This window comes from Penaeus monodon, chromosome 9 (genome assembly GCF_015228065.2).
Source record: "Penaeus monodon isolate SGIC_2016 chromosome 9, NSTDA_Pmon_1, whole genome shotgun sequence".
Lineage (NCBI taxonomy): Eukaryota > Metazoa > Arthropoda > Malacostraca > Decapoda > Penaeidae > Penaeus > Penaeus monodon.
Genome location: NC_051394.1, coordinates 23,542,934 through 23,558,852, shown reverse-complemented (window position 1 = coordinate 23,558,852; position 15,919 = coordinate 23,542,934). Strand labels below are relative to the sequence as shown.

The 15,919-nt window shown below is 29.8% G+C and overlaps 1 protein-coding gene across 1 annotated transcript in view; it reads right to left on the bottom strand.

Moving 5' to 3' along the window:
- Window positions 1-15,919, bottom strand: part of LOC119577046 — a gene marked incomplete in the record, with an annotated part of 25,298 nt that overhangs the window by 1,966 nt on the left and 7,413 nt on the right. Inside the window, 3 exon segments of the mRNA XM_037924719.1 lie at window positions 13,920-13,934; window positions 14,665-14,860; window positions 15,430-15,919. The exon segment at window positions 15,430-15,919 is cut by the window's right edge and continues 1,317 nt beyond it. Coding sequence (XP_037780647.1) covers window positions 13,920-13,934; window positions 14,665-14,860; window positions 15,430-15,919 — 701 coding nt within the window.

Below are 15,919 nucleotides of genomic sequence, written 5' to 3'. Positions count from 1 at the left end.
TTTTGGGAAAACCCAGTTTTACCCGCAGAAGATTTTTACTCAGTCACTCTGAAACTTGCTAAAAGGGGCCCTTTTAAAACTGTTTTCTCTTGGCACTAAACTTTTTTCCCTCCCCCCCCCACAGAAAAGAATTGATCCTTCTTTGCCTTGTCCCCTTATCAAGCAGTTTCCTCGTCTTTTGGGGCCCCTGGTCTCAACAAGGTGGCAATTCCCTACCATGTGACTCCTCTGAAAATTTGACAGACAGTGCAATGAGATAAAGGGCCCCCATAAAGTTCCGGGAAAAGAAGGTAAAATAAGTTTCAGTTGATAAGAAAATCATTTATGATTTTTTTAGTGTTAACAAAATTGATGTTAAACATTTAAATCTGATAAAAAAAAAAATTAAATCGGTTTTATTTAATTTTAGGCATAAAAAAAAGGGAAACCCCCTCCCTTTTCCCCCTCCCCTCAGGTTTTCCTGTCTGTTGCCTTTTGGCCATTTTTAGTGGTTTTCAGATGAATAGTGCAGAACGTTTACCTGGCCATAAACTTTTGGGTTTCGCTTTGAAAAAGCTTGGAGAATGTGCGACCCCCTGCATTTTAAAGTCTACCAGGGGGAACCCCCCAAACGCCTTACAAAAATAAACTTGGATTGTGAAAAATTTTAATTCCCAAAAAAATAAGGGATGCTTGCTAATGGGGGGAATTTGTGTACTGAAAGGAATAAGATGCGGGGTAAAAATGACACATAAATTCTATCGGTCTTTACAACTGATTTTTAAAATATTAAATTTTTAAAGTGCGGACTTTGGGACTGTCCAGTTTTTAAAAACGATGCCACCCCAAAAAATTTAATAAAAAATGGGCTTTTTGCAGGCCCTATGAATAAAATAAACCCAAAGTGCATAATTACGTAACGCCCAAATTTTAAGGTTAAAAAAAAAATAGTGTTGGACACCCTCTAGAGATGAAAGTTACTTCAACCCCCCCACCCCTTTGATCGTTGTCCCCTTTGGGGGAGTGGGTAAGAGCACACCTCCGTGGGGCGCCCCTTGCCAGGACATGGGCCCTTCGCCTCGACTAATTTTTTGCAGGGTCTTTTCCCCCTCTTCCCCCTTTCGTCTATTTCCCCCATTTCGCTCAACTTAAAATGCTATGTATCTTTAGTACATTTATCACAAAATTTCCACAACGCTGCTTTTTGCAACCCTTTTTTTAAGCTTCACCTCCCCAAGCCCACCCTATTGCAAATTTGTATAACCGTTAATGAAAAGTTTTGACACGGCAGAAAATTTTTAAAAAAAAAAAAAAAAAAAACGCTAATCCTTAGGGTTTTTCCCCCCAATACTCTATTTCCCACTAACTCCCCCCAACCCTCCTTTCCCCCCATTCAAACCTTTCACAAACCCCTTCTACCCCACAGCGTTTACACCTTTGCTTAACACCTCTTCCCCCGAGCAAAACTCTTCCTACCTTTTTCCCCCACTGAAATTGACCATAGGGGGTTGACCTTTTTCTCGAATTTTTTTTCCCATACTACCCTCTAATTCGTTCCTCCAATCCTTGTTTTTTGTTGGGGGGGGGGGGGTACCCCTACCTCCCCCCCTCCCCAAAAAAATTTTTGAAAGGTTTTTATTTTTTCCTTTTTTTTTTCCCCCCCCCCTTTCGGTCCACTTTCCCTAAGCGTTATCATTTTGCCTTTTTCGCCCCAGTATTTTATCAAATCTAAACCCCCCATTCCCGGGGTTACTTACCCAATCCTCCCCTATCTACCCTTTTAACTTTTAATTTTCCCCTTTTTAACCGTTCCTGACCCTTTACCCTCAAATTTTTCCATATCCCTTGATTTCAATAGCACTCCTTAACTTTTTTTTTTTTCCCCCCCCCAAGCTTCACGCCATAGATTTGAATACGCCGCTAAGGGTTTGGATGTTAAAGGGGCAGAATTTTTTCAATAATGAGAAATTAGTACTGTCGTTTAGCCCGACGTTAACCCTTTTTACCCTTTTCCCCACAATACTTTCCCCATAGTGTTAGACCTTTGATTTTAGTTGGCAAATATTAAATTTTATCCCCCCACGGGGTTTTCCTTCTCTTCTTTCCATATACCATAATCGTAAATTTATCTTTCCCCCTTTCCCCCCAAAATAGTGCCCAATCCCATAGGACCTTTGTGCTGAACACTTGTTCTTGGCCATTCTTTTAACACCCAAACCCTTTAACCAAAAAAATTTTTGGGCCCCCCCAAACCCCCCCCCTTTTTTAAACCCCCCCCCGGGCCAAAAATTTTAAAATAAGTAAAATAGACCCGAAACCCCCTTAAACCGTCAGAATTTTTTTAAAAATTTTTTTCAACAAAATTAAACGGGGACCGGGGGGCCCCCTGTGGGGACACCCCCACCTTGCCCCCCCCTCCTTCTTTTTCTTTTCTTTTTCCTTCTTTTCTCTCCCACCTTTTGTCGCTTTACCCCTTTTTTAAAAAGTTATTTACCTTGGTTTTGGCCATAATTTTTGCCCTTCCTTTTCCCCTGTTTTTTAAAAAAAAAAAAAAAAAAAAGGGGGCCCTCCCCAAGAACTCTGAATACGTTTGCCGCTAAGCCTTGAGGCCGGGGAAAAAATTTTTTTTAAAAAATTTCTTAAAACTTTTTTTTCTGAGGGTGGCGTTTTAACCACTTTCCCCGGTTTTTATTCAAATGGGAATTTCCATTAAGGGGAAAGGCTCCTTACCCCCAAAAAAAATATTTGTTTGAAACTTTTTACCCCAAACCTTTTTATAAATTTTTCCATTACAACACGGAAAAAAATCTTAAGAAATTTTAGAAGTACTAAAACGCCAAAAAATTAAACAAAATTTTTTTAATTTTTTTTTATTGGGGTTAAATATTCTTACACTCCCATTTTTCTTTTGGGGACCCGTTTTTCAATACTATTTTTTCCTTTGGAAAAAATTTCACAGAAAAGAAATTTTCGGGGTTTTTTCCCTTAAATTAAAAAAAGGCAATTTTTTTTACCTTTTTTAAACTTTTTAAAATTTTCGAGAAAAACTTGGGCTTTTCAGGTAAATTTTTTTTAAAAAAGACTTTTATTTTTAAAAAAAAGTTTTTTTAATCTTTTTTTTTAAAAAATTTTTACTAATTTTTTTTTTGGATTTCCCCTTAATTTTATTTTTAAAATTTTTGTTTTAAAACCTTTTAAAAATCCCAAATTTTTTATTTTTTTTTTCCTTTTTTGGAAATTTTCTGCAATCTTTTTACATTGGGTTTTTACTCATTGAATTTCCTTTTTTTCTTTTAAGGGCACTTTTTTTTTAAATTTTTTGGGTTTTAATAAATTGGTTAAAATTAAAATTTTTTTGAAAATGGAAAGTTTTTTGCTTTATAGATGTGAACGTTGGGCTTTTTTTTTTAGGGTTTTTATTTTAATTGCTTAAGAAAAACTCGTTTATACTTTTGTTTTCAAAACAGTTTTTTTCTTTTTTTAATTTAAGGAAAATTTTTTTTTTTTTTAACCCCCCATAATTTTTTTTTTTTTTACCTCAGTAAAGTTTTGTTAAAGGGGGGGTTTTTTCTTTTTAATTTCCCCCCAACACTTTTTTTTTTGAACCGGGGGAGGGGAAAATTTCCCCTTTCCCTTAAAATTTTTTTCCATTTTTTTCCATTTTCAGTTATGTAAATAAGTCATTTTATCTTTGTTTTTTAGGTTAGATTTTTAATTTGGCATGTTATCTTTTTTTTTCAAAAATTTTTAATTAACTGGTACATTCTAATTCTTTTATTCTGGTGTATTGCTATTTGTCAGGCCTGTGGCTATTTTGGGTTGATCGAAGTATCTGTTGGATTCTAAATGCATTATTTTGAAGGTTTAAAATTTTTTCAATTCTGTCGTTTGTTGACCATATATGGTGATTCCATATTCGTTATTGGTTTTTTAATATTACAGAATTTAATTAAAGTTCTGTTTCCCCCAAATTTTGATGTAATTTTTTCATAAATGATTCATTATTGTTTTGTTTAAATTGTTATGGATTTTTCAAGTCAATTTTTTTTTGGGATCAAATTTAGTCCTAAAATGATGATTTGTTAATTCTATTCGTTTTTTCCTATTTTTTTTTTTTAAAGGTATTTTCGTTTTTTTGAAACCATTCTTTTCTTTTATTTGGGGTTTTTTTAAGGTTTATTTTGGGCCCCCCAAGAGGCGGGGCATAAGCCAAAAACAAGAAGAAAGGGGAAACAGGTAAAAAAACGGAAGTTGCCAGGGCAAGAACAGGGGGGGCAGGGGACCGGGGACCCAAAACGGGGAGGGGGCCCAATTTTACTTGAAAGGCCCGGGGAAAAATGGGATCCACAAAGACGCCCAACCAATTTTAGCAAAAAGGGGCAGGGGAAGAGCAAAAGGGGCCCCCAAACAAACTTTTTTTTGAGGGGGGCACACCCCGGGGGGCGCAAGACCCGTGGGCAAAAAAAGAGAAAAAAAAAATAAAAAGAGAAAAAAAAAAAAGGGGAAAGAAAGGGAAGGAAAAAAAAGGGGAAAATAAAAAAGGAAAAAAGGGGGAGGAGGAAAGGGGAAAAAAGGGGGGAGGAAAAAAAGACGGGGGAAAAGAAAAAAAAAGGGGGGGGGGGGGGGGGGGAAAGGGAGGGGGGGAAAGAAGAGAGAAAAAAGAGAAAAAGAAGAAGAGGAGAGAGAGAAGGAGAGAGAAGGAGAGAAGAGAGAGAGGAAAAGGAGGGAGGAGAGAAGAAAGAGAAAGAGAGAGAGAGAGAGATGAGAGAAAAAGAAAAGAGGGGAAAGAGAGAGAGAGAAAGAAAAGAGAGGAGAAGAAAAGAGAGAAGGAAGGAGAGAGAAAAAAAGGCGAGAAGAGAGAAAGAAGAAAGGGAAAGGGGGGGGGGGGGGGTAAAAAAAAGAAAAAGAAAGAAAAAAAAAAGAAAGAAAAAAAAAAAAAAAAAAAAAGATAAAAAAAAGAAAAAAGAAAAAAAAAATATAAAGAAAAAAGAAGAAAAAAAAAAAAAAGAAAAAAAAAAGAACAGAGAAAAAAAAATAAAAAAATAAAAACAAAAAAATAAAAAGAAAAAAAAACATAAAAAAAAAAAATAAAAAAAAAAAAGATAGAAAATAATATTTAAAAATAGAAAAACGAAAATATAAAAAAATTAAGGAAATTTAAGAGAAAAAAAAAAAAAATAATAAATATATAAAATAAAAATATAGAATTATAAAAGGGAAGAAATAGTTTAGAAAATTAATAAAAGAAATATAATAAATTATAATATATTTTTAAATAAATATACAATTAAATAATATATATATAACAATTTTAATTAATAAATATACATATTATAATACATATAAACAAATATAAAAATAAATAAAATTTTATAAAAATAATATTATAATTTAAAAATTTTTTCAATTAATATAAAAAAAAATTACATATAATATTATAATTTTAAATAGAATTACAATTTTAACATATATAATGGAAAAATATAAATTTTAAATAAATTAACATTATATTATATTAAAAATATATATATATATTATACAAAAAACAATATATATAAAATTTTAATTATATATTATTAAAAACATTTAAATATACAATATATATTTTAATAAATTAGATTATAAAATATACAGAAAAATATATATTAAAAAATTTATATTAAACTATAATAAAAACATATATATATAATAAATAATATTATATACATATATTATGATACAAAATAAGAAAAATTTATATGTAACAAAAAAATATAAAATTTAACATTAATATATAATTTTTATATATATACATATATATATAATATAATAATAATATATATAACAAAAAATGTATAATATATATATTAAAATTAATTTTATAAATATTATAAAATTTAATATATATGTAACATATATATATTATAATAAATATATATGTATAAATATATATTAACATATATATTTTGAACATTATATATAATAATAATTATACAAAAAATTATATACATAATATATTATAATAAAATTATAATAATAATATATATAATATATATAGGATACTTTAAATAAATATAAATATATTATAATTTATTTAATAAAAATAAAAAATATAAATATATATTAATAATAAATATAAAAAATAAAATATATAACATTTAAAAATTAAAAATAAAAATATAAAAAAAACAATATAAATAAAAAAAATTAAAATTTTAATAAAAATAATAATAAAAAAAAAAATAATTTATAATATAATAAATATATAAAAATTATATAAAATATATAAAAAAAAAAAAAAAATATTATATTATAATTATATATTATATTATACAAATATAGTTCCAAAATTTTAAAATATAAATATAATAATAACATATAATATATAAAAAATATATATATATATACATATATATTATAAATATAAATATAAATTTTTATATAATAAATAATATTAAATAAATTAAAAAAAAAAAAAAGAAATAAATATATATATAAAAATAAAGAAAATATAAAATAAAAATTTTAAATATAAAATAATAGAAAAGATATAATATATTATTTTAAAAATTTATATATAGTAAAATATATAATATATTTTTACTATAATAAAAAGATAATTTAAATATATATAAACATATTTTTGAACATATAAATATTAAAAACAAAAATGAACATAAAAATAAATAAGATAAAAAATTTAAAATATTATCTACTTTAATATATAATATATAAAATTACAATATATAAACAAATATATAATTAAATATATAATAAATATAATATAATATACAATATAAGTAGAATATAATTTAACTATAAACATATATATAGACAAGTATATATTATAAATTTATATATCATAAATATATAATAATATATATAATAGTGATTATAGATACAATATGATAAAATTATATACCATATGATAATGGATAAAATAAGTATAATAAAATATGTAGATATATTAGATAATATAAGGATAATAAGATATATAGAAACATAGATATATATATATATAAAGAATGGATGATCTGATGTTAAAAAATACTATTATAATTTTAAAGGTATATATATAGATAATAATATATATATATATATTTTAAATTAGATAAGATATATATATATATAAATTATAAATATATAATATTAATAAATATATATAGATATCTGATATAATAAAATATAGTATCTATAGGATGGGTATATATTATATTATGATATATAAATTAGATATATATATACTAGATAATATATATTATATATTAATAATATAATATTTATATATAATATATATAAATTTTATTATATAAAATATAATATATATAAAAAAAATAAAATTTGATATTATATATATAATACTTATATATATATATATATTAATATATATTAGTACTATATGAAATATATATATATGATATATTACTAAATATAAAATATAAAATATATATAATATATTATATATAAAACTATATAATATAAAAATTGATAAAATAATATATATACATATATATAGTAATACATATATAAAATATAAAATATATATATATATATAGTATACATATATATATAATACATAATATATATACAATATATACATATATATATAAACATATATATATATTATTATAATATACATAATATTATAATACATATATACATATATAAATACATATATGAAAATATATATATACATATATATACAATATATATACATACATATAATTATATATATATACATATATATACATATATATATATATTACATATATAACATATAAATATATATATATATATAATAATATAATATATATATTATATATATACATACATATAGATATAGATATGCATACAGAATATATGTAGCTATATTAGATTATGCATTCTGTTTTTCAATTGCCTCGTTACCTTATTCCTTTTTTTTCCTCCTCAAGAAAGTAACACCGAATTAGGATGACTTCTGAAGAGGACTCTCAGCATTGTATTGAAACCACAGGTCTGACGGCACAAGGTCCTGGAGTCCACAGTCACACATCAAGACCTTATGCTGCCCAGCCTAGTGATCTCCTCAACCCTGAAGATGGCCTCCACAGTGATCTTATCATGCACTCTCAAGGCCGCACTCCAGGTCTTCACTCAGTTACACCTAGGAATAAAACCCGAGGGAACCTGGGACTTCAATAGTTGAAACATACTTGCCCAGTTCTTCATCTTTTGGGGTTGAGCAAATACTCTGCTGATGAAGTTGTTAAAGACGAGAGAAAAAAAAGGAGGACAGGAGGTACAAAAAGTGCCCAGACTGTAAATGATGGATATATAGATCATGGGTCTCATGGCAGTAAACAGATGGAAACTAAGGGATGTGAGTTATTTAAATTAAGACATGAAAGATTAATGCAGCTGGAACAATTACATCCCCGATTGCACTATAAATCATCAGCCAAATGTTACAGAAATTGAGAGAAATGTGCTTTATCAGGATTGGCGGACGATTGGTCAAAATGATGAAGAAATCCAGTATTTAGGCTCGTACAGTCAAGCACAGAGGGAATTCCCCAATAAAATAAATTGAATGAGAGCGGGCAGTGACAGTGACTTTAAAAATACCAGCCTATGACTTTTATTTAAAAACCCTGTAGAACAAATTTGTCATTCGATCCATTGGGAAAAATCCTAGATAAGTTCGATATTTTTATATGTAGAATAAAGTTTCTCTCTATGCCAAAACCATATCAGGAGACTTAGAGGAAACTAGTGAATCTCTGTCAGACTTTAAGAAATATCTCGTAGATATTAAGTCTAGCTTCTCAAAATTCAGAATTTATTGAAAAAAATCTCATCTTTCACTAAATGATTTAAGACAACAGTGATCTTGTTCAGTTTTTCTACTTTATTTTACCAATACATTAGCTACAACTTTCATGGAAAATAACTGAAAGAAATAATTGGGTTTGGAGTGCATGACCCATGTTAAGGGTGCTATAAAAGGGCATATTCACAAAATGAACAGGGGCACAAGAACCAAAATTCATCAAAATTGTTATTAGGTAGTGCTTTATTCAGGGAGGGGACGAAATACAAGGAAAGTTCCATAAGAAAAGTCATGGAATATGCCAAGGGGGCAAACCCCGCAAAAGCACAAATCATTCGCATGAGCACAGAGACTCCAAAACTATATTCCAGGAAACATTGCAGATATGGGCCCACACATGGATCTCTACACTATTTACTTTTGGTATATCATCAATGTCTGTAAATTGGAAGTCAAGGATGGGAAGCAGTCATCCATGATATCCATGACCAAGGCTCTTGAGGCATCGGGAAAGTTCATAAATACCTACCTACGTCTGAGCTCAAGTCCAGAAAGTCGAAGCTTCCTTCAATAAATGAGAAGCAAACTGTTCATCGGCCAGATGAGTGTAAAGTACCCAAGCAAGTGACACAAGGCCATGGTGCCCTTCCTCTTCCACCGCCACTGTTCCTCCAGCACTGCCTCCTCCCCACCAGTACTCCACCACGGCAAGAGCTCCGTACCAGTGGGTGGACTTAGGCTAGGACAAATGTATGAGAATGGAGTAACTTTCCTGGTGAATATGGAAAACTGGTGGAGAAACTGCTAGAAATCTCGAGATTTGCAGAACCTTGAAGTAAAGAAACAAGTGCGGTCTCTCCTCTCTTGGTACTACTTTTGCTCTGTTTTTACAGGTGAGTGCACGAGTATGTTGAAAAGTAAAAATGAGACTGAATAGCTACACAGATGTAATGGTAATGTAATCTCAAAACTGATAATTCACATTCAGATCTTTTCTAATATAGATGCAGATTAAAGAAACAAAGAGGAATTTGAATAGATATAGGATGATAGTTATAAAGAGTCTACAGAAAAAAGATGATGGGAATAATTTGTGTTTGAATATTGCTATGGAAAGTCTCAATAAAAATAAAATTTAAATATGTAAAATTATACGAAGGAAATAATATAAGACAAGGGTAAAGTTAAAAGTAATAGAGTACTGGTAGGGGAAAAAAAATGAGTTTCATGAATGAGTAAATTCAGAATGCAAAATGGATAAAGACTCCCTTTTTATAGAATTTCGGGAAAATAATTTACATTTTTTTTTTTTTTAAAGCTTTTTCATTCTTATTAGTGAGTTTAGTATTTAAAAAAAATCAGTTTTTAAGAAAATTTTAAATTATTTTTTTTAAATGAAAAAGGGTACAAAGTTATTTCCAGAAGGAATTTATCTTGCACCTTTCCCAAAGGAATCAAAACCCCTCACTGGTAAACAGCAAAACCCTACATTCGGGGGCGAGTGGGGAGTTGTGGGTCCTGTTGTGTGTGTTTTAGGCATAGACACGGGACCACGCATCTGTACCAGTAGAACTCATTCCTTGCCATCGACAGTCCTTAGTAACCCCCTGTTTGGACGTCTCGCCTTCTTGCTGGTAATTAGGCTATAGCTACTGTTATTTAATCTCTGAGTTTTGTAATGGGTTTCATAGGTAACCCATAGAGCATGCTAAAGGAAAGTGAAAGTGTGTTAAATGTCATAGATATTTTTTTGTGGTTTGGTTCAGTGTTGTTTTATGGTTCCTTTAATGGGGTGTCTTTAGTTAAAAATTTGTTTAAGTTTCACATTTATCTTATTTGATATTCTGTGATTTTCTTTGTGATGTTCTTGTTTACAAACTTTAAGATTTTCTGGCTGGTGCAAAATTATTAGATTTGATAAATTAGGGTTAATTTTTGTATGCAGGATTAGCAATTCAGCTCTAAATCCAGTTGCCAGTAGAAGAATTTGAAGAGGAAAATACCTCAAAGGATGTATTTCCATCTAACTTTAGTTGATATTAATATTCTCATAGCTTTTAAAGAAATAATAGTTCTTTCCCAAGATTGACTTCATTAGCAAAAGATAATGCTAGAATAGGAAGAGAAAGCAACGGACTGTTGGATTCTATTTTATGCTGTTTTATCAAGAAGTTTACTTCGGGTTTTGATATTCAGATAATTTTATATTTTTATTAACAGTTTACAGATAAAAACTGTCATCACTTCTTGGATAGGCTGAATTACTTGAATAATTGCCTCACTACATAAAGATGTTAAGCTATAGTTTGTTTCTTGTATAATTGATATATTTACATTTGGGTTTTGACATTCATCTTTTATTCACAGTTGCACCGACACCAGAGGTTTCTTCCCTTACACATACTTTGGCCCTCCTTCTCGCTCTCGTGCAGCACTCTGACTTGTCATTGGATTTGCAAGGGGTGGACATAAAGTGAGTCTTACTTATTTGGTTATTTGGTGTAGTTTCTAGTGAAAGTCTTGCTAGTAACTTTGTGGGGACTACCTGTCTTTTGTCAGTTGCTAGGAACTAGCAAACTGAATTTACGACAGACCTCATTCTTTCACTACTCTTTGGTAGTCTGTTATCAAATTTAACCAGTGATCTAGTTTTGTTATGAACACACTTCTTCAGTGCAACATAGTATCACCATACTAATAACATGTATTTTCCTTTATAGGAATATTTAAGCACTTATCCCAGTACTATAGCACATTCCTCTCTGCTTTGGAGTAATGTCTTACTTAGCTCCCTCCTCCAAGTTTTCAACGATCCATACACATGTAATGAAGTTTCATCTCTTTGTCTTTGTGAATTTTTTGTAGTCTTTCTCTTTAATTAGGATATATTTTTTGTAAGACATGATTCCATACTTAGTGCTGATACACGGTTTGGAACCCTTTGGGGTTTATTTCGGGGGGTAGATGTTCGGGGTCTATTTTTTTAAAAGGGCCCTCACTTTGATTATCCCAAATTTTTTTCTTTGGTTTGGTTTCAAACAGCCTATCCCAATATGATTTTTTTTTGTCAATGAAAGTTATATAGTGCATATATATAATTAAATATATATATATTTTATATATAAAAAAATATTATATATAATATAAATATATTAATATATATAATATAAAATATATAAGTATGTATGTATATGGTAAAGTTATATAGGGGTTGGATATATAAAATTAATAATATATATATATATAATATATATATATATTAAAATATATAATATATATATATAAAATATATATTATATAAATATATTTATTAAAATTATTTATTTATTTATACATATGTACATGCATATATATTTGTACATGTTGAAGAAGTTTGAATGAGAGTTTTTGACTGGTTCCCCATATGTGCTCAGAAAAATTCCCCCCCATCCCCCCTCCTTTTTTGGAAAGGTCCTCCTGCCTGAGCCAGTGGCAGCTTGTGTTTCCCAGCCTCCATCTCCTTGTGAAAAGAAGTAGTGAGTGTGATTTGTGAATGAGTGTGAGGTAGGAGTTCTGGTGCTTTTAGGTTTATTTTTTTTTTAAAAAGGGGCCCTTTAGTCAAAAATTTTCAAATCATCTCGGAATATAAAAATATTAATTCTCTTTTGAAATTTTTTTCTCATTTCCCAAAATTTAAATTTAATGTTCATTTGTACACATGTATACTTGCACACATATGTGTCCATATTTGCATCCATATGTATGTATGTTGATAGTTGTACAGGTGTGTACATGGATGTACATGTCAAAGTAGATTATTCATTCTCTATTCAAGAAAAGCAAAATGTACAAGTAGTGAAATGTGATATGATAATTTGATAGGGCAAGGGCCCCCCCTCTTTAAACCATTATGAGTTGAGGAAAGACTTTTATGGGCAAAGCTCATAATTTAATAACAAACACATTAAAAAATTACTACGATTTGATGATTATCATTTCACTATGCTGTAACAGGCCATTGGCAAAGTGGCTGCAGTGTGATGACTTGGTGCCTTTAACTGTGCAACTTTTGCAAAATAGTTGGGAGAGCACTCGAAGGAGAAACCGGTTGTGCAGCATATGTACATTGCTAACAGGTAGGATAGTTCTCTCTTAAAAATATCAGTAATTAGAGAGTATATATGAATATATATCTGTATATTTACATGTGTAGGGGTTTCAGTAGGCACTTTTTGTTGTATTTGAATTTCATTATTTTTGTGTTTAATTTAATTTATATATATATATATATATATATATAATATATTTTATATATTTATATATATATATATATATATATATTATATATACACATACACATATAACATATATAATATATACATACATACATTATAATAATATATAAAATTTATATAATATATATATAAAATATTATAATATAAAATATTATATAATATATATATATAATATATATATATGCACTATATACAATTCATTGACAAATTAAAAAAATCATATGGCATAGGCTGTTTGAAAGCCAAAACCAAAGAAAAAGTTGTGTATAAATCAATGATGAGGACTTTTAAAACAATAGACCCAGAACATCTACCACTATGAAATACCCAAGTGATTCCAACACTGTAGTATCAGCGCTAAGTATGGAATCATGTCTTACAAAAAATATATCCAAATTTAAAGAGAAAGACTAAAAAAAAATTCACAAAGATAAGAGAGAACTTCATACATGTGTATGGATTTTTGAAAACTTGGAGGGGGACTAAGTAAACTTTACTCCAAAGCGAGAGGAATGGCTTAGACGGGAAAGTGCTTAAAAATTCTAAAAGGAAAAACATGTTATTTTGTATGGGGAACTTGTTTCACTGAAGAAATGGTTTATAAAAAAAATAGATCACGGGTTAAATTTTATAAAAAGATACCCAAAAAGGGAGTGAAAGAATGGGCGTCGTAAATTCAGTTTTCTAGTTCCTAGCAACTGACAAAAGACAGGTAGTCCCCCCAAAATTACTAGCAAGACTTTTTGCTGAAAATACACCAAATAACCAAATAAATAAGACTACTTTTATGTCCACCCCCTTTCAAATCCAATACAAGTCAGAGTGCTGCACGAGACGAGAAGGAGGGCCAAAAAATGTGTAAGGGAAAAAAAACCCTGGTGTCGGTGCAACTGTGAAAAAAGAGAATGCAAAAACCCAAAGTAAATATTCAATTATACAAAAAACAAATATAGCTTAACATCTTTTTTTTTTGTATGAGGCAATTATAAGTAATTCAGCCTATCAAGAAGGATGCAGTTTTTACTGTAAAGTTAATAAAAAATAAAAATTATCTGAATATCAAAACCCGAAGTAAATTCTTTATAAAACAGATAAAATAGAATCCCAAAAGTCCATTTCTTTCTCTTCCCATTCTAGCATTATTTTGCTAATGAAGTCAATCTTGGGAAAGAACTATTATTTCTTTAAAAGCTACATGAATATTAATATCAACTAAAGTTAGATGGAAATACATCCTTTGAGGTATTTTCCTCTTCAAATTCTTCTACTGGCAACTGGATTTAGAGCTGAATTGCTAATCCTGCATACAAAAATTAACCCTAATTTATCAAATTCTAATCATTTAGCACCATGCCAGAAACTCTTAAAGTTTGTAAACAAGAACATCACAAAGAAATCAACAGAATATCAAATCAGTAAATTAGTGAAACTTAAATCAAATTGTAACTAGAAGACACCCCATATTAGGAAACCATAAAACAACACTGAACCAAACCACAACAAAATATCTGATGACATCTAACACACTTTCACATTTCCTGTTTAGCATGCTCTATGGGTTACCTATGACCTCACTTACAACTCAGGAGATTAAATAACAGTAGCTATAGCCTTAATTACCAGGCAAGAAGGCGAGACGTCCAGCAGGGGGGTGACTAAGGACTGTCGATGGCAAGAGAATGAGGTCTACTGAGTGACAGGTATGCGTGGTGCCCGTGTCTATGCCATAAACACACACAACAGGACCTACAACTCGCACCACTCGCACACGAATGTAGGTTATGTCTGCTTTACCAGTGAGGGTTCTGATTCCTTCCTGGAAAGGTGCTAAGTATAAATTCCTTCTGGAAATAGACTTTAGTATCATTTTTCATTATAAAAATAATAATTTTAAAGTTGTCTATAATACTGATTTTTTAAAATACTAAGCTCTACTAATAAGAATGAATAAGCTTAGAAAAAAAAATTAATGATAAATTATTTACCTGAAATTTCTATAAAAAAGGGAAAGTCTTCATCTCATTTTGCATTCATGAATTTACTCATTCATGAACTCATTTTTTTCCTCTACCAGTACTCTATTACTTTGAACTTATACCTTGTCTTATATTATTTCCTTCGTATAATTTTACATATCTAAATTTTATTTTTATTGAGACTTTCCATAACAATATTCAAACAAGAAATTATTCCCATCATCTTTTTTCTGTAGACTCATTTATAACTATCACCCTAATATCTATTCAAATTCCTCTTTGTTTCTTTAATCTGCATCTATATTAGAAAAGATCTGAATGTGAATTATCAGTTTTGAGATTACATTACCATTACATCTGTGTAGCTATTCAGTCTCATTTTTACTTTTCAACATACTCGTGCACTCACCTGTAAAAACAGAGCAAAAGTAGTGCCAAGAGAAGGAGAGAACCGCACTTGTTTCTTTACTTCAAGGTTCTGCACAAATCTCGAGATTTCTAGCAGTTTCTCCAGCCAGTTTTCCATATTCACCAGGAAAGTTACTCCATTCTCATACATTTGTCCTAGCCTGAAGTCCACCCACTGGTAACGGAGCTCTTTGGCCGTGGTAGGAGTACTGGTGGGGGAGGAGGCAGTGCTGGAGGAACAGGTGGCGGTGGAAGAGGAAGGGGCACCAATGGCACTTGTGTCACTTGCTTGGGTGACTTTACACTCATCTGGCCGATGAACAGTTTGCTTCTCATTTATTGAAGGAAGCTTCGACTTTCTGGACTTGAGCTCAGACGTAGGTAGGGTATTTATGAACTTTCCCGATGCCTCAAGAGCCTTGGTCATGGATATCATGGATGACTGCTTCCCATCCTTGACTTCCAATTTACAGACATTGATGATATACCAA